We start from the raw sequence: 24,570 nt of genomic DNA, 5'->3' as shown, positions 1-24,570 counted from the left end.
TTGGAAAGGGAAAAGGAAGTGCAAACTAGTACATTACATGGAGAAGTAACCTAGGACAGGAAGAAATTTGCAGAGTACATGTGGAAAAACTGCAGTGGGCAAAAACATGAGGCAAGTCACCATGCATACACCTAGTAAGGTTTTTTTGTTTGTTTGTTTAATATATTGATATGTGGATTTGGTAACATTGTTCTTCTCACACGAAGGAAAACTGGACTGCCAGCATAAGCATTTCAACTCCTTTCACTTTAAAAGGAAATCATCTGACATTTAATCAGAGCACAAATACTGAAATTCAGAAAGGGCAAAGGTATAACTCGCTAGGTATTTCCAGGCCTAGCCATAGCAGGTGTAATCTATATACAGGTCCAAGGAGCACATTAATGCATGCAGTTTGATTCATAAAAGGCAGAATTGAGAGATTATCTAGTTTTATAGTATTACTAGAATGTGCAATTTTAGTCTTTTTCCTTCACCACCACCAACTAGGAAGCAAACTACTGCTGATCAACAATTTGTTCAATTCGAGAACCAAGACAGACAAGCATCCAGTACAAAGTACTGTTACACGACTGCCTTGCATTAGACTGCTAATCTCATGCAGATCTCTTGAGCGTGACCAACAACTCCATATAAGCTGCTGACAAAGAGCAGCTTCCATAGCACTTAAGAACTGCTTTAAGATGTCCAAGGTTCTTTGCTGCAAGACAGCATGAACATTTTCTGAAGAATAATCACCACCTTAGAGGAAAATTAATCACTTTTATTCCTGCCAGTGCTACAGCAGCACCACATACCTTCTCGTAGTACTGGATGTTTTTATCTGCCATCCCCATGAGTAGCTGCCTAAAGTCTTGTCGCTTGTTGTTCTGCCATCTCTCCATATCTGCTTTCAGGTCAGCATTAAAACATTCTACTCGGTCTTGACATTTCTCAACATCTGTGGGTACCTGTAGAAAAATAAATCAAGATTGCAACTGTAGTTGAGAAGGTTAGACTGCTAAATCAGCTCAGTCTCCCTGAGAAAAAGCCACAGAGAAAAGGGGAAGTAACAGTCTAGTGGTTACCCTGAAGGAACTCAGTTATGGCTGCAGGGAGAAGTCCCAGTTCTGTGTTAGGAAGGAGACAGGATTGATTAATTTGTTCTTTGCTGTTCAAGGTGGCTGGCAGTTCTGCTTGTCCCACTCCATGCCAGATACAGAGACAGGCTGAGGAAGAGCTTGCGGGAGGCACATGAAGAGGAAAGGCAATCTGTACAAGTGCTGAGCACATAGGCTCGGTCCCTAGTTCTCAATCTGAGCAGACTGACCACAGCAAGCCTCCTCTCCTCCTTCCCATTCACACCTTTCACTAGGTGTTTCCCAGTCTTCACTAGTGAAGCAACAAAGACCCAGGTTTCTCCCAAAGAGCTGAGAGACTTCAGAGTTAGATATTGACCACAACAGAAAAACAGCAGTGATCAGCTTTGTCTGCAGAACAAAATTTCTAAGCCTCTAGCTTTAACCTTACAAGCTGCCTGTAAAAAAGTTTAAATGCAAAGCACTGATGATAATAACACAAAGGCAACTGGAGGCATTGACTCATTTGGCCCAAATGATCTCAACTGGCCCAACACTGAACTTGTAGTCACGCGTAAGCAATGCAAGAAATCTGGAAGGACAAACATTGCAGGTCTACAAAGAGACTGAAAAGGCTTACAACACTAGTCGTGACCTCAAGATAGAAGCAAGTTAGGTCAAAGAAAATGGTATTCATACAATCATAAAGGTTGGAAAAGCCCTCCAAGATCATCTGGTTCATCTGTTCCCCTACCACCAATGTCACCCACTAAACCATGTCCCCAGGCACCACGTCCAATCTTTCCTTGAACACCCCCAGGGACGGTGACTCCACCACTTCCCTGGGCAACCCGTCCCAATGCCTGACTGCTCTTTCTGAGCAGAAATGTCTCCTCATTGCCAACCTGAACCTCCCCTGGTGCAACTTGAGGCCGTTCCCTCTGGTCCTATCACCGTTACCTGTGAGGAGAGGCCAACCCCCAGCTCCCCACACCTTCCTTTCAGGCAGTTGCAGAGAGCAATGAGGTCTGCCCTGAGCCTCCTCTTCTCCAGACTAAACAACCCCAGTGCCCTCAGCCACTCCTCACAGGACTTGTGTTCCATACCCTATTGTCTTAACCAATGTGCTGTATGTCATCAGGCACCTACTGGAACAATTTACAAATGCAAGGAAAATCACAAACACCATTCTCTTCCTTCTCCTTGTGCCATATGGTCCACATGGACAAGAAGCTTGCCAATAAATGCATACTGAGCCTGACACATCCAAAGAGGAAACCACTGAAGTCCACTACTCACATCAATGTGACTAGCAGGCTTAGACTTGGAAACTGCAAACTGCACAAAGCCAAAGGGCAACATGAAGAGTATTTGTGGAATTCTGTTATGGCTCCTGTTGCGGTTGATACTTTTAGGAAATTCTCTTTTTTTTTTTTCCTGAGGGTTGTGGAAAAAGGAAGAAGATGAACAGACTATGTAAAAATTCTTCATGGGTAGGAGTTTACTACTACCTTGCAGTTTGGCAAGATATGAGATCTAGGCAGAAACATATCACCTCTTGTTGTTCTCCAGCATCTGGATTAGGAAGATCACCAAAGTACTTTGTAGATTAATAATGGTCAGAGAAGATCCTGCATCAGGCGTCCATTAAAGCTTTCCAAGAGACAGGCAACACCTCCTCCATTGAAGTATCCCTTTACTCGCAACAAATGGATTTATGCTACCAGCAGTTTGGGGCTCAGTAGCTACAACATTTCCTCTGCCTTCTCCGAGTGCTGTAATTTGGCTACAGAATCCAGTCTCCTGCAACTCATGACAAAGATCTCTCATAGGCTTCAGACAAGAACTCCCAAGGCAGTTGGATGGAAGGCTCACAAGGTGCTTCCCTTAAGGCACAAGCATGCATTGCACCATTTTTAAGCATTCTGCTCTCTTAACAAGAAAGAAAGGGCTATCAAGAGTCATGAAGTCTGGAAGCAAAACCACATAAGATTTCCCAATTAAGTTAGTTTCTAAGTGCTCGCTAGCTTCCTGCTTCTTCTGCCAAGATCCAAAACTGCACTGAAGATTTAAAAAAAAAATGTTTTCTTTCTCATAGCCAGTTCTCCTGCAGGTCAGGCTGAGAGGGCTGTATGAACATGAGCTACAAGAACAACCCAGTGGCCAGCAAATGGGTCACGTATGATAAAATTATAAAGCATACAGAACTACAGCAATGAACTCCAACTAAGTCTCCACAGGCCTCGTGAAGGCCTCTGCACACACACTGGTCCTATTCAGGACTGTAACTATATATGGTATTTCTACCTTTCCAGTTCTTTGGATATACACATTGTTAGAAGCTGTTTTCTTTTCCCCAACTCTAAACACGTCATTATCTTCTACTTCAGGGTCTATACTGCCATAACAACTGTTCCCACAGATAACAGAACTACAAATCCTTGAGGCAGGCAAGCTAAATTAGGTCATTAAAAGTGGATTTCATCTCATTAAAGGGAAACAATGTCTGCAATTTACTACCTTAGTTGGATTACTGCAAAAACAGCTCCAGTCTATCAACAATAAAGTAAGCAGCACTTCTCAACTGTACTTGTTTAGAAATACAAAGGATACAGTTTGCACTAATGCTGTTACTCTAGTGTTAAAAGCATCGTGCGTACAGGAGAAGCTACACTGATTTTGGTGGAAACTATCATTCTGAGCACTATTTGCTGGCAAACATTTATAGTAGCTCTACAAGCCTTTTGCATTTATAGCCTGACGAGTTTTTAATCAGATTTGAGAACTACCTAATGACATCAATGGAGTTCTATGAAGCCAGTCTGACCTGTGTGTACTCTGAGTACCAGAATGCCCTCCAGTAGAAGAGGTAAACAAACAATAATATGCCCTTATTTACTTATCCATAACTAGTTGCTGCCCCCCCTTTTTTTTTCTTAATTTCTGCCAAATCAGCTAAATATGCTGAAAGGGACACAAATGCCATTCACTGCATAACCCAGCTCATGCATCCCGTCTGCTTTTAGCAATTCTTAAGCAGGAGAAATCACTGGATCTAAGACATGTTGCTAGCAACAGGTCTAAGCTATTCGTTCGTACAGATGAGGACATTCCACTCAAAGTGTCAAGGATCTGAGAACTGTGAGCTAGTATTTTGCAAGCATGCAAGGAATTCTAATAATTTGTTCAGCTTCCCCTTTTAAATGGCATAAAGGTCTTATGCTATGAAAGAAAGGTACAAGGAGTTACCAAAACATATGCTTCTGACACTCTGGAGAGCAAACCTAAGCATTCCAAAAATTCTTAGACAGCCCTTTAAATGCAGCACTTTACTTAATAATTCCACTGTGAAGTGAGCTCCAAAGGGATTAGCAAAGTTCAGCAGCTCCACCGTACTGAGATCTTTATAAAAATCAAGTATCTAAACACGTCTAAACACCTCAACTGGCTCCTGGACATGCTAGATTTAGATCCATCCATCCTATATACAACAGGTTAGAAGATGTGCTCACATAAAACTACATTAAGTACATATCAAGCCAGCCAGCAGTGGGGCAGACAAGATATAGAAATACAAGAGCACAAGATATCTAATCCTGGTACTACTTCTGACAGCATCTGTGTCATACACAAGCGCAGGACTGGAAAAAAGTTTGCTTTTCTGTGGCCTGTCCTCTTCAGCTTCAAAAATAGATTGAAGACATGATATTTAATAAAGACTTGAACCTCCTCAAAGATTATTATACAGTAACTCTAATGCTTGGAAGTCATCCCTCACTCATTACCACTAAAATGAAGGAGAGCCAAAGAAAAAAAAAAACAAGCAAAGGGAGCAGAAAAATCCAGCTTTCATTGCTGGTCAAAGTTGCAGTGATTTAAGATACAGCTCCTGCACATCTCTTCATGCAAAAAGCAGGTGGCAGCATAAGCACACCAGTTTAGACCTTTGCTTCTGCATGAAGCCCAGCCAAAGCCTGTCACCCCCTGACACCTGCTGTGTATGTTCAACATGACATGGAAATACCCACCTAGCAGAAAGGGCAAGATGTGGAGTCTCTCACAATCAAATTTGGTGTCCTACAACAAAGCTCAGCAGTGCCAGGGTCCAGGAACTCGATTCAGCCAGCTGCCATAGCACTAAATTGCCAGAGACTCTTCTACTATCACTGTTTCAGGCCATGCTACTGAAGACTCCAACTGCATGCTGGCTGTTTAAACATTACGCAGGTCAGAGCCACCCTACTCTAAATGGTGGGAGATCGTGGTACAAGATGTTTCTAGACAAGTTATGTATGTTCATTCCTAGGTCTTCATTCTGCACCAGCTTGCCACCAAACTCTTGTTCTGCCCAAAAGTGTTTACACTGCAAAGAGGAAGTCAGAACAAGACAAACCAAGCTCTATTTCTTCAGTGTTCTCAGAAAGCAGTGGAAGTGCAGGCTGTTTTTGCAGAGGACTTTGAAGTGCTAACCTTTGGACGGTCTTCTTTTTTCAAGGCTACTGCTTCCAGTTTTGCTTCGTACTCCGCTTGAACTTGGTCTCTCTTCTTCAACACGTTCTGTGGACAAAAGAAAAGGTAGGTGTGAGAGGGATCCTCCTGTTCATTCCCCTTCCAGCTTGCAAGACACTGCAAAGTGAAACAGCTTAAGTACTAACACAATCCCAAGTCTGCCTTTCACTGTGTACTCTTTTACAGTATTTAGGAAGCAAGTTTATAAAAAATAGAGTATTTTCGCTCCAGCAGCTGGAGGGGCAGATAAAACTCAACTTTCAGACAAGCTGGGAGCATGCAAGATACAAGCTCTCAAATAATCAAGAGTGTAAGTAAATTGGGTATGTAAATTCAGTTCATCAGTTGATCTATTACTAGAATCTAAGGGATATAAACAAAAGCATCAAAATTGTCAAGGACTAGTGCAAAGCACTTGATAGACTCAAGAAGAAAGACAAGAGCATAGGCTGAGAGTCATGAAAGCTACCACAAAAAAGCATTACAGCTCCCTTTTCACTTGCAGAGACTCCTCAAAGTCCTTTTAGCAAGCTGTTACAACCTTATGATAGAATGTCAGCTTTGCTTTTATGACTTTTTTTAGTTTTGTTTCTAAATGAAAGAATTAAGCTTATGAAAAGAACATTTTATGTTAAAGTACTGAGATATCCAAGTGAGCTTCACGTGATAAACATTTTACTGACAGAGGCTTCTCAGAATAGAGAACCAAAGACTTTATTCTTATATTTTACTACGTCCACACGGAAAGATCTCTGCCAAGGTTATGCCATAGGCTTACAACATAAAAACAATCAATAGATATTAGTCTTTTAATTAGTACTAAAAATAAGCAGTTCTGCATCCGCAAAAGCAAGTATTAGTCCCACACTGAGCAACATTTCTTCAGGCTTTACAAGAGAAACAACCAGTAATGTTTTCTAATTCAGTTGATGCAAAGTTATTGAAAATGCTTGGAGGGAAGTGGGCCAACACTCGCTGCTGAGGTACCTGTAAAATTACAGCTCCTATTGCAGCCAGCTTTGCCAGTTCATGCTTCAAGTGCTCCTTTCTGCCACACTTAAGTAATTTCTCATTAGAACAATGGGCAGTAACTAGTCATTTTAACAGTTTCCGACAAAGCTAATGAAGGAGGACTAGCCATGTATAATGCTAGCCTACTGAAAATTTCTCTACAGAGAAGTAGCTCTCAGAGCTCTAAGTAGCTCTAAGACCTAAAATCTAGACAAGATGTTTCCTAATTCGAGACATTCGAGACAAAACCTTATGAACAGTAATCACCATCTCCCCTCTTCTCCCCCTCAAGCCAAGGGAAGGTCACCACCGCAGTTATTCTGATGAACTTCACTCCATGGGGAGGAAGAATTACTGCTGACAGAGCACAGGCAGCAGACAGTGCAACCAGTATTCTTAAAAAACTCAGTCCACGATAACTGGAACAGGCACTCCACCCACAAAGTTGCTATTGGTTTAGGCAATAAAGGGGACAAAACTAAAAATGCACCTTCAGTAGGTTAACCCTCTCTTTTGTGCCCAATAGTAAGCATGCAATTGGTCCTGTTTCCTTGAAAAAAAAAAAAAAAAAAACAAACAACACATACAACATTCCCATCTGTTTCGGAATCTAAGCTGCTATGTGGAACAGCCCTGGAGTGTTTGAGGTTACCAGCAGAACAAAAGCCTGACTGATTTAACGGGTATTTCCACTTTATATTGCCCCTTGAACCTAAGTCAATTAAGTCAGGGTTTTTTTTTTTCCCCTCAGAAAAACGACTGTCTCCAGCACTTGCATTTAGCCTCCATGAGCATGTAGTTCATGCAGTAAGCAGGATCTAAACCCATACTAGCCAATGATTAACAGGTATCAGCAGACTAGATTCAAAGGGCGGGTATATTATTTCTCCTTAAGTGCCTAAGTCATCCACTACGGACCATCAGCAATATGCTTCTGAATACTGTTTTGACTATCCATTAATGGTTGACCTGAAAGTGGTGAGAAAAACATTGCTCTCCCTTTTATTCATCCCATACGTGACAGGATGCATTTCCTCATGCACCTCCAAGCAATTTCTTCTCAGCTGTGGATGAATGTGTTAATGCTTCAGCTGCTTCTCAGAAAAGCTCTGTACTAAGTATCCTCAGATCTACCACTGTCTATGCAACACTTCTGCTAGGTAAGGCCTCACAGAGAAGGAAACAACAAAAAAACGGAAAAAAACACCACCAGACAAAAAGCCACACACCACACACTTCAGCAGTGTGCCCAGGTGGCCAAGAAGGCCAGCAGCATCCTTGTAGCAGAAATCATGTGGCCAGCAAGACTCAGGAAGTGGTTGTCCCTCTGCACGTGGTTCTGGTGAGGCCACACCTCGAGTGCTGTGCTCAGCTTTGGGTCCCTCACTACAAGGACACTGAGGCCCTGAAACATATCCAGAGAAGGGCTACGAAGCTGGTGAAGGGTATAGAGAAGAAGTCTTATGGGGAGCAGCTGAGAGCACCGGGATTTTTTAGCCTAGAGAAGAGGAGAGTCTCAGGGGACACAATTGCAACAACCCCAAAGGAGGGTGTAGCAAGGTAGGGGTCGGTCTCATCTCCTAAGCTACAAGCGATAAGACAAGAGGAAGTGGCCTCAAGTTACAATCAGGAGGGTTTAGGTTGAAAATTAGGAAACACTTCTCCACTAAAAGGGTTGTGAGTGAGGCACTGGAACAGGCTGCCCAGGGAAGTAGTGGAGTCACCGTCCCTGGAGGTATTCAGAAGACATGTAGATGTGGTGCTTAGGGACATGGTTTAGTGATAGACTTGGCAATACTAGGTTAACGGTTGGATTTGATGATGTTAGAGGCCTTTTCCAACCTAAATGTTTCCGTGATTCATTTAGTTCTGAAAGGAATAAAACCACTGGTTCCTATTCAAAAGGTGAGACTTAGCCTGCTCTCAGTGAGGTGGGTCCTTCTCCCTTTTGTATTTCATTAAAACCTTAGCCTCTATCATTGGAGGAGCTTCAGGAGTTTGCCAGCAGCCTCCTTTCTCAGGCTGCAAAGCTATGCCATTTGCACTGCACGTAGCTTCTTACTACAATTAGAGCTCATAAAAAGATCCTTATTTATTGCATGCCTCTACAGAGGCTGTTAGCTATTCATGTGATGCTTACTTCTAATGCATTTTTAAAGTAGTGTCCAAGCACACAGCTGGAAACCACATCATTTGATAGGCCTTTCTAGCAGTATTAAGCACACAAGATTCTAATACCAGCACTACATTATTTAGAACAGAATTTGTCCTCTGCACGTGCCTCCCATGGAACACCAGCACACTACCAAAAACAAAGCATTGCACATTTGCTGATTAGGGCTTCATCTGCACCAGGATTCCAGACACTGTCTGGCCATCTCATGCGTGGCCTGTGTTTTAGAAAAGCTCTCCCAGCCACTACCAGCATATATTTTAACTCAAGCCCACAATCCCAGCCTCCACCCACTTCTGCAAATCTTTCAAAAAAAAAAATCCAGTCAGAACCAAGAGATGTGGCTTCCCTGGAAAGAGCTAATGTTTATTTCAACCAGAATTACTGGGCTTTTGCTATGAATGTGTGGTTCCCTCAGGCTGGCCCCACCAGGCAAAACACTGCTCCTTAAGACACTAAAGGAATCAGTCATCACCAAAAGAAGTGAAAATAATCCTGGCAGCTCTTACTCTGAGGGGCAGTCACCCGGCTACAGACCGCTCCACAGATCAAATTCCCTTACCTATAGCTGGGGTACAACTTTCAACAGAAAAAGCTATCAAGGTTGTAGTGAATTCCTAAGACCTGAAGACACCTTCCCTCGTGTACCCTATCAAAAACTGTGCTCTGAAAGATCCAGGTAGATTTTAATTTCACTACCAGGCTTCAAAGCAGATGATGAATAGGAATGTACTGCTAGTGAAGAGGACAGCTCTTTCAGTAGCAAGCCTCTTACACTCTTTTGGAGAGGGAGAAACCTCCTTTTTAGTTACTTCTTCGGTTTCTAAGTCTGGCACGACAGCGCTGTTGCTGCTTACTGCATCAATAGTAACAGATTTATACGTTTTAGCATAAAAAAATCTGTACTCGGTATGACATGACAAATTTCAGGCTTGGTATTCAGAAGGGGTGGAAAAGAGGAACAGTCTGCCTTAGCTAATAGAGGCTTTTATTCTTGATTTTCAGGTGTGCTAAAGCTAATGACATGACCAAGCTTGACACTTAGCAGCATAACCCTTATTTGTTATTAACTGATATTTTGCGAATGAGGCTTCTAGATCCAACCGGTTCCTAAGCACCAACACAATGAGCATGTTCAGCCAGTTACCAGAGAACAACTGACAGGAGGAGCAAAATCCTTTAGGGCACTTGAAAGCCAAGTCAACAGCCTAGCATTTAAGCTACAAAGCACAGGTTTCTTCAACTAAAGTGGTACTTCAGGCAGTTAAAGAACACTTACCACAGGGAGAGCAGCATTAAAGACTTGCAGCAAAAAGAGAAAAAAAATGCAACTAGACTATTAGCTTGGAGACTGCATTTAGTGTCTTTGCTATCATCTGACAGAGCCTCATTCTAAAAGCTTTTTTTCTCCCTCTACCTTTGTGCAAAACACCTCCTACAAATTAGTTTGCCACTTCAGATGCCATTTCCAGTAGATCATGGCATTCGTATCATGAAAAGCCAGAAGTTCTGGGGTAAAAGCTTTAGCTGCTAACCTCACGTCTTGTTTAAGTACACACACACACGTGCACCACTTGCTACAAAAGGAATTTGAACACCCCATGTCAAGGCTTCTAGCTCCTTCTGGAAATGTTCCGGCAATACTTCAACGTTAATGGTACTGGAAAATAAATGCATCAAGTTTATGTTGGGGTTGAATACTATGAAATACCACGAATATCATGAAGGCAAACAGTAGCTTCAGAGAATTAGTACAAAGCCTCATGCAAGAATATCTTGCTTCAGCCAGGCAAGACAGAAGTCTTGCAACCAGCCATCTGAAGCTGGGAAGAGAAATCTGTAAAATAAATGTCTTTGAGAAGTGTAGGAGGACTAAAATTAAGATGAAGAAGGACTACCATGCTCAGATTGTAGGTTCCCAACAATCTATTACATATCTCTAAAAGAGTATATACCATGCCCTTGTAATGGTTGTTCCAAGAGGAAAGTCCTCAGAAGGAATTTGTCTGCTAGTACTCTGCACAGGGGCTGCTAATATATACTGTACCATGGGCGTACAGTGAAAAGCTCTAAAAACCAGAAATGGAGTTCTCATTTTCACTTTCCAACACAATTAACTAAGTAATTTTTTCTTATGTGACGAGATCTACAGCTAATGCTTCTTAATATCAAGGGAATAAAAATTGTACTGAAGTAGCTTTTATTATTTATGCGTAAGTGGTAAGGTATCAAGTTCTTAGACTAACAGTCACAGAGTAATATCTTTAAACAATTACTTAGTAAACAGATCTTAGCAGCTGGACAGACACATCCTGCCTAGTGTACAGGATGAAAGGGGAAGCACTGTTTGTCATCTGGACAACTTGTTCTAAAGGAAGCCATCCAACACTGCTGCATACAAGTGACAGAAGCTGTGAGTGCCATCTTCTCTACAGGCTGATTCAGGCATTGATCCAGCAGTGAAGATATGACCCACACCTGACTTTCCTACAATTCAAACAGAAGATTCTAGGCAGCTGTAGGATGCCTCCTACAGAAAATCACCTACTACTCAAATAAAGGAGCATCTTTTCAACATTTTATGCACACCGTAGCTTTACTGGCCTTATGTTGACTGAATAGCAGAGCAGATACTGCTACCTATGCAGTACCCTGCTACTAAACATACCTAGTTTTGACTTAATTATGAAAACATCATCCTATTTCAATTATTTAACTTCCCTCTTCTTCCACCACCAAGCCTTCTCACCCTTAGAGAATGAACTCACTGTCACATCACTCCATGCAAACATAGTAACAGTGTCTTCTGCGACCATGCTCCCTTTACCTTCATTGACTCCGAGTACAGTATATATTCCCTAAGCACAGGCAGGAAGTCTTCTGTCATGTCTTCACTGAGTTCTTCAAGAGCTGTGCAGCAGTTCCCAATGCAGGCAGATACTCCTTCCAGTGGCTCTGATAGTTCAACCTCCAGCCCGCCCCACGTTGAATAAACAGGTCCATATTCTCGTAGTTCCACCAAGTATTCTGCAAGAGACAAAGGGAAAAGAAGATAAACATAGAGCTAGACAAAAGGATCTGCACTCATGCCAGAAAGAAGAATCTATGACCAATCTTGGCAAACATGAACTCTTCTAGCAGTCAAGTCTAGTGTTGCATTAACATCTTAATAGCCAGGGCTCCACAGCTGCATGGAGATGACAAGTTCAAACTACCACCAGCTTAAATGACTGCTCCTACAATATTCCACACATAAAGACATTTTCATCTGTGCAGTAGTCAGTCATCTTTTACATGTATACATGTAAAACTTTGTTTTGTGAAGACAGGTCTACGAAGGCTATCCTCCTCTACTCATAATGCCATGTGTACTCTTCCAGCTAAAATCTACAGGTTTTCTTCTTCCTGTAAGTCCTCCCAGAAATAATTCTGCCTATGAGAAAATAGGTTAGTATAACAAAGGTGAGACATTAGATTTTACTCTGCGTGTGGCTCATTACATGCCAGAATCATTGATGCAGGTTGTGTTATCAGAATAGGACAGAGAGCACTCACACTGAAGTATTACAACAGAAGACCTTACTTCCTTACCCAATTGTTCCTTGATAATCCGTTGTGCTATTCTGTCAATGGTACCAAGTTTTAGAGAGAATGTGTCTAGATACTCTCCAATGGCTGCAAATTCCAGTGGACGACTTCTTAATTTGTAGCCTCCTGTGACGTATTTGACTGACTCCCCCATCTTTGACAGCAATGCCATTCCTTGCTTTTTGTATGCATTAAGATCCTGGAAAGTTAGAAAAAACAGTTTAGAAATACTTTACTTGCATGTTGGAAGATTAACCCGGTAAAGGATACTTCCCAGTCAAGACCAAATATTGTGAAGCCAAGAGGCATGTAGCCTTGGACGTACAACTTTGTAAAAGTTGTGCAGCCAAGCACTAAAAAGACTACCTCTAGAGATAGGTAAGCGTTTCAGGATAACAGTATGAAGTATACTACAAATGAGCAGTAAGTGGCCCACACTTCTGTTTGGACTGACTTTCTCATGTTCCTGTATTGCCATAGGAAATAGTGATGTAAGCAGATCTGTTTTCACCAAGACTGTTCCTGCCATTCATTCATTCATGCTAGAAGTGACTGCATTGGGTTTACATGGCAAGATTTTGGTAGCAGGAGGGCTGCAGGGGTGGCCTCTAAGAGACATCCAGAAGCTGCCCCATGTTAGGCAAGAGCCAGTTCCAGCCAGCTCCAAAAATGACCTGTCACTGGCCAAAGTTGAATCAGTGACTGCACCTCTGTGAGAGCATGTTTAAGAAAGAGAAAAAAAAATGCTGCAGATCAGCAACTGGGAGAGAGGAGTGCTAAAATGCAAGAGAAACAGCCTTGAAGACAAGTTCGGTGAAGGAGAAGGAGGGCAGGAGGTGCTCCAGGCAGGCAGCAGCAGTTCCCCTGCAGCCCGTGCAGGGAGAGGCCCCTGGTGGAGCAGGCTGTCCCCCTGCAGCCCATGGGTCCCACATGGAGCAGATCTCCACGCTGCAGCCCCCCCATGGGTGGAGGAGCCCCCGGTGGAGCAGGTGGATGTGGCCTGGAGGAGGCTGCGGCCCATGGAGAGCCCCCGGGCCGGAGCTGCAGCCCGTGGAGAGGAGCCCACGCAGGAGCAGGGGGTCTGGGGGGAGCTGCCGCCCACCCGTGGGGGACCCGTGCTGGAGCAGTTTGCTCCTGGGGGATGGACCCCATAGCACGGAGCTGTTCCTGAAGAGCTGATGCCTGTGGGCAGCCCCCGCAGGCTCATTTGGGGAAGGACGGCATCCCATGGGAGGGACCCTGCATGGAGCAGGGGCAGAGAGGGACCGTGAGGGAGCACAGAGATGAAGTGTCAGTGACTGACCACAGCCTCCATTGCCCTGCACTGCTCAGAGGGAGGAGGTAGAAAAATCTGGATGGGGAGAGGGTATGTTTACTTTGCTTTTAGTTCTCACTGCTCTAGTCTGTTATTAATAGGCAATAAATTACATTCGTCTCCCCCATGCCGAGTCTGTTCTGCCCATGATGGTAACTGGTGAGTGATCTCACTGTCCTTATCTCAAGTCGAGAGATTTTTTCACCATATTTTCCTCTCTGTTCTGCTACAGAGGAAGAATGAGAAAGTCACACGATGTTGCTTAGCTGTCCAGTGGTGTGAAACCACCACAATGACATACTTTTAAGTCACGTCCTACAATACCAGTGCTATGCACTTGTATCCATTGGTTCTGATCACCTCGTACAGAGCTACAAACTGTATGTCTATTTGCTCAGCAGCGTCTTCATGCTAGCTGTGTGGTCAGACAGGAGGTAAGGGAAGACAGTACACAGAAAAAGCACAGCATGAGGAGACTAGTACAGCTTTTCAACAAGACCCTGCAGCTCACACAATCTTAGATGTAGCCATATTGCCTGCACAGACAGCTTAAGCTTCCTTGCTAACACTTTACAGATTTGCATAAACCAACATTCAGGAAACCTATGTTAACATGCTTGTTTATCAGCAATCTTCGGGGGATTTCACCTTGACAGCATGTCAGAAAAAATGTTTTTAGTTAGACCAGATGCTATCCATTTTGCATTTTACTCTTTCCAGCAGGGGTCACTATTCAACATCTCAACACGAGCCTAAGAGCTATGAACAGCATGAGGAAGGGATTTTTCAAGTTAAGCAGGCCCACAGAGGTCAAGAATCAATATATGGAAGCATAGACCAGACCTAAGGCTTAAGTGTTCTTTAAAAAAAAATACAAATGCCAGCTTCAACACATGCAATATGCTGTTCTTTCCAAGTACTTATATAAGCCTAAGTCTGGTTAAGAGAACCTGACATCTTAGGAGGTACAATCAATCATTTTGAATTATGTTTGCATTAAAATGGAGTGGTTCCTTGACTCTTGCCTTCTGTCTGTTCTACACATTATCTGTAAGTAGGCATCAGAAAACGTCCCTGTAAACCAAAATTATTCACTCATTCTCTCAAGTACTCTGGCATCCTACTAGTCCAAACAGGGAACTCAAAGAAAGGGCATTTTCCTTTTTCAGCCAAGAGGTGGTCTCGTGACTTTATGCAATAACTAAATTCTAACGTCCTAATAGACTGAACTGATTTCTCATTGTTACAATAAAGAATGTACCAACACTAAAGACAGCCAGGAGACTGCGTGTCTTTTTTTTTTCCCCTCAGCCTCCCTAGACACTCCGCATTTTTAATGCAAACACTGCCCCGGGCTAAGGATAAAGCTTTTATCATTCATTTCATGGGGGTGGAAGGGTGATGGAAGAAAACTAAACAGCTAAGAAAGTTGCATCATGCTTTGACGGCTCTAAAGCAGAACAAATCTATCTGATACTTAATCATCAAGGCAAGGTCTGCATTTTGGACTTCCTTTAGTGGTAAAGTTCACCATAAATGGAGGAAAAGAAAAGGGAACTTGAGATTGAGTCTCACATTACTACCAAGCAGAGCAGTAGCCTGAAGTGAGCTCAAATTAAGTGTCAAATTGAGCAAGCTAATGTAATGTAACACTGGGGAGATGTGCTTTCACAGCTCTCCTCACTTATCAGGTCAAATCCAAGCATGACTGCAAGTCACCCTGGTCTTGTTTAAAATGCAGTTCAAAAGACAGCCAAAGAAAATTACACAGTTCCTGGATGCTTTATGCAAAAGATGAGCATGAAATTGTTGACCAAGGACAAACAAGAACGAAATCTTCACCCTTAACTTTGGAAGCAAGAAGTGCAAACAGCACAGAAGGTACAGACAAGGAGGGGAAAAAAAAGAGGTCAATAAATTTGCAAGCTTCTGTGCAAGAGATCTTTCTTCCTCCCCTACTTCCCTCCTCCCCCAAAAGAGGATTTTGCACAGTTTACAATCTACTAAATTCTCAATGCCTCTTGCATCATAAAAGTATGATTTAGAATACACTCCTCTTGGAGCATTTATACGTGAATGCAAAACAAGCACTACAGAACTGAATTCATCAATCTCCAAAATGTCTGTCTTCAAGAAAAGGAAAGCTGATACTTGTCACACATAGGCAACATTAAGGGTCCCCCAATAACGCTGGTATTTTAGGGAAAGTTCTGACCCGCACATGTAGTTATATAATTGCCTTTTTACTTTCATTTCAAAAGAGACTGCAAATGTGCCTGTTCTGCTGTCCATGTCAGTGACTGGGTTTGAAGTTACCACCTTACCTTGGCAGTAAGAAACACGTTGAAGTGCTCATTAAAAGAAAGCACTGGATGATCGGTTATTCTCTTCAAGAATTTGTCTAACGCTTTCCTCCTTGTCTCCACGAACTCTTCAGAAAAGCGATCAACGACACCCTTCACCACAAATTTCTCAGGAAGTGGCTGAGAGAAAGAAGCAAAACGAACAAGATTCAAAAGACAAAAAAAACTTCTGTTTGGAAACATACTAAGCAGTCAAACTCCACTCCTAACAGGAAGTGAAATTTTATGTTTGTTAAGAGGAACCATATATCAGAATTGATGCAAACCATGCTCTGAATTATCTTGTAGAAGATCTAGTCTAAATATTCTGCATTACAGCTTCAGAGAGATGGACAAGTTAAGTCCAGAAAAGTACATTAAGTACTTTCAGTACAGCCTAAGGTGTTTTTCCCCTAATGCTACCCACGTTGAAGCTCCAGCTGTAAAGGAAATGCCAGCTGAGCTACACACTTTTCACTACAGTAACATCCAAGCACATATATACGTATGTCTGTGTGTATATATACACACACATACCCACACGTGTGTACACACACACACCTGACATTCAAACAAAGCTGTTCAGTCCAAGGAAACTTGGAAAACATAACGATTCTACCTTCTCCCTCCCCCTATTCTGAAGTATTTAGAGCTCCTTGATAGGACTCTCCTGTGGAGTTCAGGAGTCTTTGAACATCCAGTCTTAGTGACAGCACCATATTGACCAAAAGAAAACAAACCATTTTGATGTGGCACATGCTCGAGTAGTCCAGCCCAGAGCCGTCCAGAAGTACTTGCTAAATTGCATACTTGGTCATCTATCAGAGTCTGCTTTCCTGAGCATACCTGTGTAAGTGACAAAGGTCTGCCAGCATATCTACTCTTTCATCTTACTCCTATTTCACCTTCACCAGTTCTCTTCATTTCTATATAATATGTAAGCCCCAGGCAGTCTCCAGGACTACCAGCTCTGCTGTATTTAGCTGTCTGTCCTCTCCTGTTACGCTTACTCTCCAGACTGCAAAGTAATTCTTCTGATGGAAGCTAACTCTAAGCTTCAGCAGGATTAGTCTCTGCTCTACCACTGTTGATTTGCTTTTGTTCACTTGGGACAACATAGACTAAGACTAATGTCAGTTTTAAAACTGCACTTTGCATTTTATTCTTCTGAAAGTTTACCCAGACAGATGATTTGCTTACTCTTAGGTTGGCAATGGTAGCCTTATTCACCAAATTCATGGGTCAGAGCTCTCTGCTAGAAATGGTCTTTGTCACCCCAAATCCATGACAAAAAGTAATTCAAAGAACAAAAAATGTTTATGCAAGTGCCTTCTGTACCACTCCCCAGCTGATGTTGGATATACATGAAGATTGCACCTCCAAAATTAACAGAACAAACAAACAAACAGAAAAAACAACAGCAAGCATAACTGTAAAACAGCTACTATATATAGTGATTTTGGCCACTCTAATTTGTTCTTTAAATTTAAGGCTTATCTTATGCTTAACATTCAGATCAATCACTCTAGTAGAATCAGTGTAAGGTATACTCTAATTGGACTTCTTCAGAAGAATAATTCTTAGTGCAGTAGTCATTAGGCAAGACAAATTATTTTCCCCGGCTTTGTAAGCTTTACCTGGATGTTTTATGAAGTCACTGCCACAGCACTATACACAGGAGGAAAAGCACAAGCTAGACACCTAGTTTTAAAGACCCCCCTGTTCAGCCAAACACATCCATGTTGGCATGGAATAACCACTAAAGTTGGAGCATTTGAGACCCAAAGAACTTCTGTTAAATACTTCAGCTAATTATCATAATTTTAGCTGGTTGCATTCAGCCAGTTAGTTCTTACAGACTTCCCTTCTGCAGGCAGGGTGGCCTTACATAAACATCACATGTTTAAGATCCACATTAAATTATACCTAGCAGTGTTCTCAGTAAATCAAGTCATGTACTTCAAACTTTTGAAAAACTTTTACAATACAGCCTTGCCAATAGGGCAATTAGCCCTTGGCAAGACCCAGCAAACCAAAAACAGGAGAGTGTGAAAGCTTCCTAGAAGATCTCTGTCCCACAGAGGAGCCTGCATTTCTTGTTTTCAATACTGTTTATAATTCAGGTTGCCTCTTTTACAGCACTTAATCTCATCTTAGAAACTGATGTCCGTGCCTCAGACAGCAGAGAAGCATTACCTAGTTCCCCACTCTAAAAGCCTAGATTTAAGCCTCGTTAAACACATTCTGAAAGCACGAGGCTATAAAGCAACTGTCACTTGCTCTACTACAAAGGTAAGTAACAAACAGAGACATAGTTGTAGGTACATGTTAAATATAACAGCAAAGTCCTACTTTCAGCATGACTCCAACCTTTTCAGTAGATCAGTATGCCAAGGGACTACCTGCAATTCAGAGCAGCGACAGAGAACAGAGCTTGTCTGTCTTCTGGCATCCAGTAAGGGGAGAAAAAGACACGAGGCAAAAAACTACAGTAAGCACTTGTAACAAGCAGTAGTTCTTGTCCTTTAATTTATAGGTCTTTGGAGGTCCATCCCAAACAGTACATACAGCTAGCAACTGGTATCCTCTTTCAACTGTGTGTTACTTATCTGCTTTATGGTCTTCCAGTTTAATAGCCCACATTTCCCTGCTCTGATGTGAGCAGAGTTCAATGCAGACAGAAAAGGCTTTGAGTATCCAAACAAGATCTTTGGACATATTAGGCTTACCTTTCTAGAGATGAATCTGAAGACTGTTGTTTTTTTTTTTGTTTTTTTTGTTTTGTTTTGTTTTGTTTTGTTTTGTTTTTTAATTGTTTTTGGGTGGGGCTTTGTTGTCTGTGTGTTTTTACTGTTGCTTTGAAAGAACAGATTAGAATAAATCTCAGATTATAGTAACCAAAGGGATAAAAAAAATCCATATTCAGTTTCAGTTGGGCTGCTGTTTAAATAAAGGCTATTGTGGCTTTCTACACCAGGAAGACACATCATTCTTTACGGAAAAATTTTATGCAGAGTTACTGTACCAAGATACAGAAGACAGCCCTGTTTCAGTATTCTGAATTGCATATTGAAATTTCAGTATTCTGTTTGCCAGAAAGCCTCCAAGGATTGCAGTATCTCCAGTTACAGAGATGCTCTTAGAGCGGCTTGAAACTTCCTTTCAGAACACACCAGAGTCACCGTGCACCTGAAATTACCATTAGCCTCTGTACTCCATCTACTTTTAGGCAATAAATACAAAAAGCATTCATTAGTCTCCCCATCTTACCGCCGTATAGAGGAGATTAATAGGCAATTCCATAACTGTTATTAGAGTGCATTTGTGCACAGGCAGATCAAAAAGGCAGTGTGACCTTCAACTCCCACATATTCTAGAAGAGGCGGCTTAAGAGATTGCCTTGTTCTGCAGCAGGTTTTGTGGCTGGTATTAGAGCAACTTGTGACATTTTTACCAAATGTGTGGTCCTGTGTGCATCAAATTCCAGGTCATAAAGCTGTTTGATTCCTTTGGTGTGAATCACCTTCTGCTGCTAGACTGTCAGCTGACTGCCATGCTGCCTTCAGGCAAGGCTGGCAGCTTGCACCTAGGCTAAGAAATTTGTAGAAGCTTAACCTGGACAGCTCCAGCTACTCAAAGAACAAGGAGGGAGAAAGGGACAAACAGCTTTGGCAGCTGACAAAACCCTGGACAAGCTCACTCTTTTTCCTGTCTTCTCCCCACCCCTCATTAAGCTTTTTGTTTCAGTGGTGTCACATAATTTTGTGAAGTATTTCTTATCTTTGAGAGATTGAACTACTATTCCACTCAGAGGCATGTCTCTGAGAAATTACGAACTTAAATAGTTCTCTGTCCTGAAACAGCCTACCTGAATACTTCTCACACAGTCTAGTCCTTTTTGAGGGAGGGAGGGAGAAAGAAAAAAAAAAAAAAAGAAAAAAAAAAAGCCACCATACCAAATGGGCAAGTAAAGGTGTATGCTGGCAGTGTTGCCATTTCTCCACAGTTTACCTGCTATAGACCTTTTTGGATTTCCTTGTTCAAAAGACCCAATAGTGATGATATCACAGTCTTCCTACTTCTTCACATTTTCTACAGCATGAAATACAGCCTGCTGAACATAAGTAACCCCTTCACATGACAAAAGGTGGCCAGACTGCCAGCTTCTGAGAAAGAAAGGGTGCAGTAGTTTAGCTATTCCTCTGCCTATTGAACGTATGCAATAGCTGTCAAGCTACGTGCTAAGATTTTTAAGTCTGTGCTCTTAAATGATAACACAAGTGATCCTGAAATACACCCTTTAGAATCAGCTCAAAAGGCCATCTTGAATACTAAAACTAGCACTTGAAACACCTGTGTGGCTTTTTTGTAAGCCTCATATACTCAGAAATGTAGATGTAATAATTGTGCAAGCAAGTCAAGCACATTCTACTTACAACAGGACAAGAATTGTTACCAAATGTATTTCCCTGTGGGAAGCTGCCAAAGCTCAACTCTCAGGTGTCTCACCTGAGAAAAATGTCTAAGCTTCATAACCAGTTAAAAATGGGCAGCTTTTCCCACTCTATTAGCAGAAGACTGAATTAAGTGCTGTATTTAAAGCTAAAGAGACATTACACCATTTAAAGGCAAATATACAATTGTCCTTAGTGGCAGATTCTTGCTTACTACCTACGGGAATGAGATGCGTTGGCTGAGACTCTTCCAGCTTGTTTCTCAACCAGTCGAAGTCTTGGTACCGCCGACGCACAGAATACTCTGGCAAATCAAACTCTGCTCGTGTGGTCTGGAAAACAAGAACAGGAGAAGCTTAGTGTACACTGAAACCTCTCACCTCAGACTTTAGGAGTAAATGTCATCACTGGCAAGGATGAGGACAGACGAGCTTTGCACTAGGGCTCCACCCCAAAATGCAGTTTGCAAGTGGCATGAAAGAAACATCCTTTGGCCTTTCGAGCAGAGGGAAAGAGCAGTAAGAAAAATGTCTACTTGGATCTGATATATTCTTAAAGTTTATTGGTACTTCATTACATTTTCTAGTCAAGTAAATTTTACAGGAGTGATCTGGGAAGAAGAGAGCACTGTGCACGTGTTTATCTCTTGGCACTAACCATGTGAAGAGAATGTATGATTTTTATTCCAAGGACAGGACTTAGCAATCAAGAATTAAAAGCAAAGATATTTTATGACTTGTTTACTCCTCACCGTGGGTGAGGAATGTTTCACCAGTGTTCTGTATTCTGGAAACTACAGGCTTGCTATACTCCTTCAAGGCTATCAGATTGGAACATAAGCCATTGCTATGTCTGCCGAAGGATGATTGTTGTTGATTTTTGAGAGGAAGAAATCTATTTGTTTACATTAAATTCGTGCATGCTACATTTCAGATATCAGTACCCTAGGTTAAATCATTAAAGTTTTCATTCTTTAAGGCAAGGAGTTAAATTTGCCATTACAAGTCTGAGACAGAAGTTAGGTATGCAGAAAAACTATTGGCAATTGTTTTATCAAGTCCTTGAACAGTCTGTAGCCTGGAAAGCTGACTGTATGCAGCTGCTCAGGCAGCACGTATTGCAATTGTCAAGCAGCACTTATGAAACTATGTCCCAACCAGGAGGCTCTGCTAAAGAACCTGGTAGTGTGACAGCCCTGATTGGAAGGCAGATAGCCTCTACCATTATAACCCACCGAAAAGCACCAGGTTTCTTCACTCTTCCTAGACAGTGCACCATCTGCTAAATTCCAGCTGTGATTTTGTGGTTATTTCTGGACTGATGGCAATGGCCACACAGAGCACTATTTGTAGAGAGCCAAGTGGCAGCCTTTAGATGCAATCTGTGGATGGCTCTAACTCCTCAGTTATTACACATCAGACCCACTAATCCCCAGAAGGGATCCTGTGAAAGGTCCGTGCCAGCAGTCTCTTCAGGGAGGAGCTGGCAGCCTTAGCAGGCTATCCACACAACAGCAGCTTTAATACACAATAGACAGCATACTAATATGATATTACCTATGGAATGGTTTGTTTTCTAGAAAAGGAAGGCATAGAGAAATAAAGAGAAGACACCAAGCTCTGCCCATCCTTGTTCTGACCTGGTAAGTGCGGTAAGAAGTATACAATTAAGCACATGGACTGACATAATGAATGCTCATCAAAGGAGCACAGATACTTGCAAATGAAAGACTGCCAAGACTTAAGATATTCACTGTGGATTTGTGCTTTAGTCAGCTATACATTAGGGCAGCACCAATTTATTTAATGTGGCAGAGTGCCTCAGCAGAAGTGAAGTTTTTGACACTTCGTATGAACCATTTTCACTTGTTTGGAATAAGACACTGAACAGCATTATGCTAGAGGAAGACAAGGAATACAAACAGCTGACTGCTGACTGCTTTGCTCTGTTAGCAGGGCACCTGTATTTCAGCCTTACACAAAACCACCTGAAATTAAAATACAAAAGGTAGCCATTTCACAGTAGGGAGAGCGTGGTGCGTTTTTTTTTTTGTTTTTTTTTTTTATGAACTGTCTGTGACTGGGCAAAGTCCTCTGAAAAGAGCTCATACAGCAAGTGAGTAAGAGTAATTGGCATGTTTACACACTATAGTGTCTTGCCCTGCAGTATAATGAAAGTGAAGCATCCCATCTGTTCGCTTTGAGAACCTTACTAACCAGTAGTCCACTAACAGTTAAGGAAAACCATTAGGTGCTACCTAGTCTAGAAGCAGGGAGGCAGGATTTGAGCAGGTTCAGTCCCATTATACAAGTTTAACGTTAGTTGTCACTCATCTCTAGAGAACTGTTGCCATTAGATTTCTAAAGTTTTCCATATATCAGGCTTTGTTCCTTAAAGGGAACCACATGAAAACACATCGGCATTTCAGTGTTCGCTGTATGGCCTGTCAAATCTAGACAGCAAATAAGCTTGTCAAGACTATTTGGACACAACATAAGGGCCCTTCAAGGTTTTAACCACACCTCACTAATGCCGAAAGAATTTGGACTTCAGATCAAGTTGTCCATTAGCTTAGCAAAAGTTACTTTTTCTGGATTGCACGCAGAATGGAAGAGTGTCTTGCCACCATCCAGGGATGGCAAGCGAAGTGTGTGCATTTTTGACAGAGCTGCGTTCCTCCCGTTTTCCTAGTAGAATTCATAAATCTCATTTCGCAAGGACGCACATCTCTCCTAAAGGAAGCTGAGAAATTTATGTGGCTGATCTCGACCTCAGCCAATGTACGACATTTCCAGGGATTTACTGAAGACTCCAGCACACTTCCACTAAGTCAGCACTGCAGTATTCCAGGCTCGGTTTGACTTGCTGAAAAGCAGGAAGGGTTACAGACAGTTTTACCTCTTGTTGGAAGCAGTATTAAGGCAGACACCGAATCTTGGTGTTTCTTCTCTTTCCTGAAAACAGTTAGCAGACAAACCTGAAGCCAGTCTGTGACAACTATGTGCAAGTATTTATTTTCCTACCCTAGTTCTAGTCTCTGACTTGCTAGACATTTTAAATATTTCCCCCATGTTACTATTTAAGACTGGGGCAAAATCTTTTACGAGAAAAACAGTAAAATGGCAGGGGGGAAGGTAGGAAGGTTGGTATTCTTAGTAGTTCATAGCTTTGCTCACCTCTCATACTTCAGCCTGCTTGACAAAGAGCACTTACGTCTGCTCCTTGCTACAGATCAAGCTGTTTCATGCACTCAGGTCTACTCAATGCGTGCACTGGAAGCAAGGGCAGAAGGATATGAAAAAGAAAACAAGACCTGCACTTCAGCATTGACTGAATTCAAGTCAATTCAGAGGTATACAATTCAAGCCTGCATTCTCCATTCAGCCTTGCAGAACAACTGCATGACACTGAGGAATGGCACACAGCTGTTCAGACTTCCATGGAAGGCACAGAAGAATGCCTTGCCTTCCTAGAAAGCACAACAAAAGCAGAATTAGAAGCACTCCTATATTTCTGTCAGGAGAGATGACTACATGGCATAAAGGTAAGATTGATTTTCCCCCTCATTCCTCAGAAAAAAAGATAAAAAAAGATCTTCTAGATAAAATGCCTCTAGAGGGATCAAAGGTGTCATCAAGACCACATGAGACACTTCAGTCATTACAGCCAAGGCCAAAGTTCCAGCACAAGTTTCACCCATCTGCTCTTTTTGGCTTCACTGGTCTCTTCATACAAGAAAAATTGTGTTATCAAGAAGAAAACAGGGTACAAAAGACTGTCAGCAGAGCCAAGTCTGACTTGCTGTCCCCATTCTTTTGGGGATTATTACCCTGCTGTTATAGAAAACTTTCTCTGAAAGTGTTTATCCCAAAGACAGGCTGAGGAATGCTATCAGTCTCTTATTAGGAAGCTGTGAAAGCAGGGGTATAAGCAGGACCGAGTTAACTATACACTTCCTTTTCAGTTTCACTGCAAGACATTGTTTTGGACCCTTCCTCAGCCACCACTACCTGCTGACAATGATATCAAGAGATAGTAAGTCTGGGGCATACTGCAAGACCCGTCTTTTTTGCTGTTGTGATGGAAGAACTTTCAAAAAAAGGGCGGGGGCGAGGGTAAT

The 24,570-nt window shown here is 42.1% G+C and overlaps 1 protein-coding gene across 1 annotated transcript in view; it reads right to left on the bottom strand.

Moving 5' to 3' along the window:
• The window catches only part of SNX30 (sorting nexin family member 30), a 48,002-nt gene that overhangs the window by 1,590 nt on the left and 21,842 nt on the right, over window positions 1-24,570 (bottom strand). The window contains exons 3-8 of the mRNA XM_084305441.1: window positions 20,672-20,782; window positions 15,979-16,137; window positions 12,343-12,538; window positions 11,579-11,778; window positions 5,529-5,615; window positions 798-950 (exon numbers count right to left, since the gene is read on the bottom strand). Coding sequence (XP_084161567.1) covers window positions 798-950; window positions 5,529-5,615; window positions 11,579-11,778; window positions 12,343-12,538; window positions 15,979-16,137; window positions 20,672-20,782 — 906 coding nt within the window. The remainder of the gene's footprint in view (window positions 1-797; window positions 951-5,528; window positions 5,616-11,578; window positions 11,779-12,342; window positions 12,539-15,978; window positions 16,138-20,671; window positions 20,783-24,570) is intronic.

This window comes from Netta rufina (genome assembly GCF_964035555.1).
Source record: "Netta rufina genome assembly, chromosome: Z".
Lineage (NCBI taxonomy): Eukaryota > Metazoa > Chordata > Aves > Anseriformes > Anatidae > Netta > Netta rufina.
The sequence above is the reverse complement of the archived record's forward strand: the minus strand, read 5'-3'. Positions and strand labels throughout refer to the sequence as shown.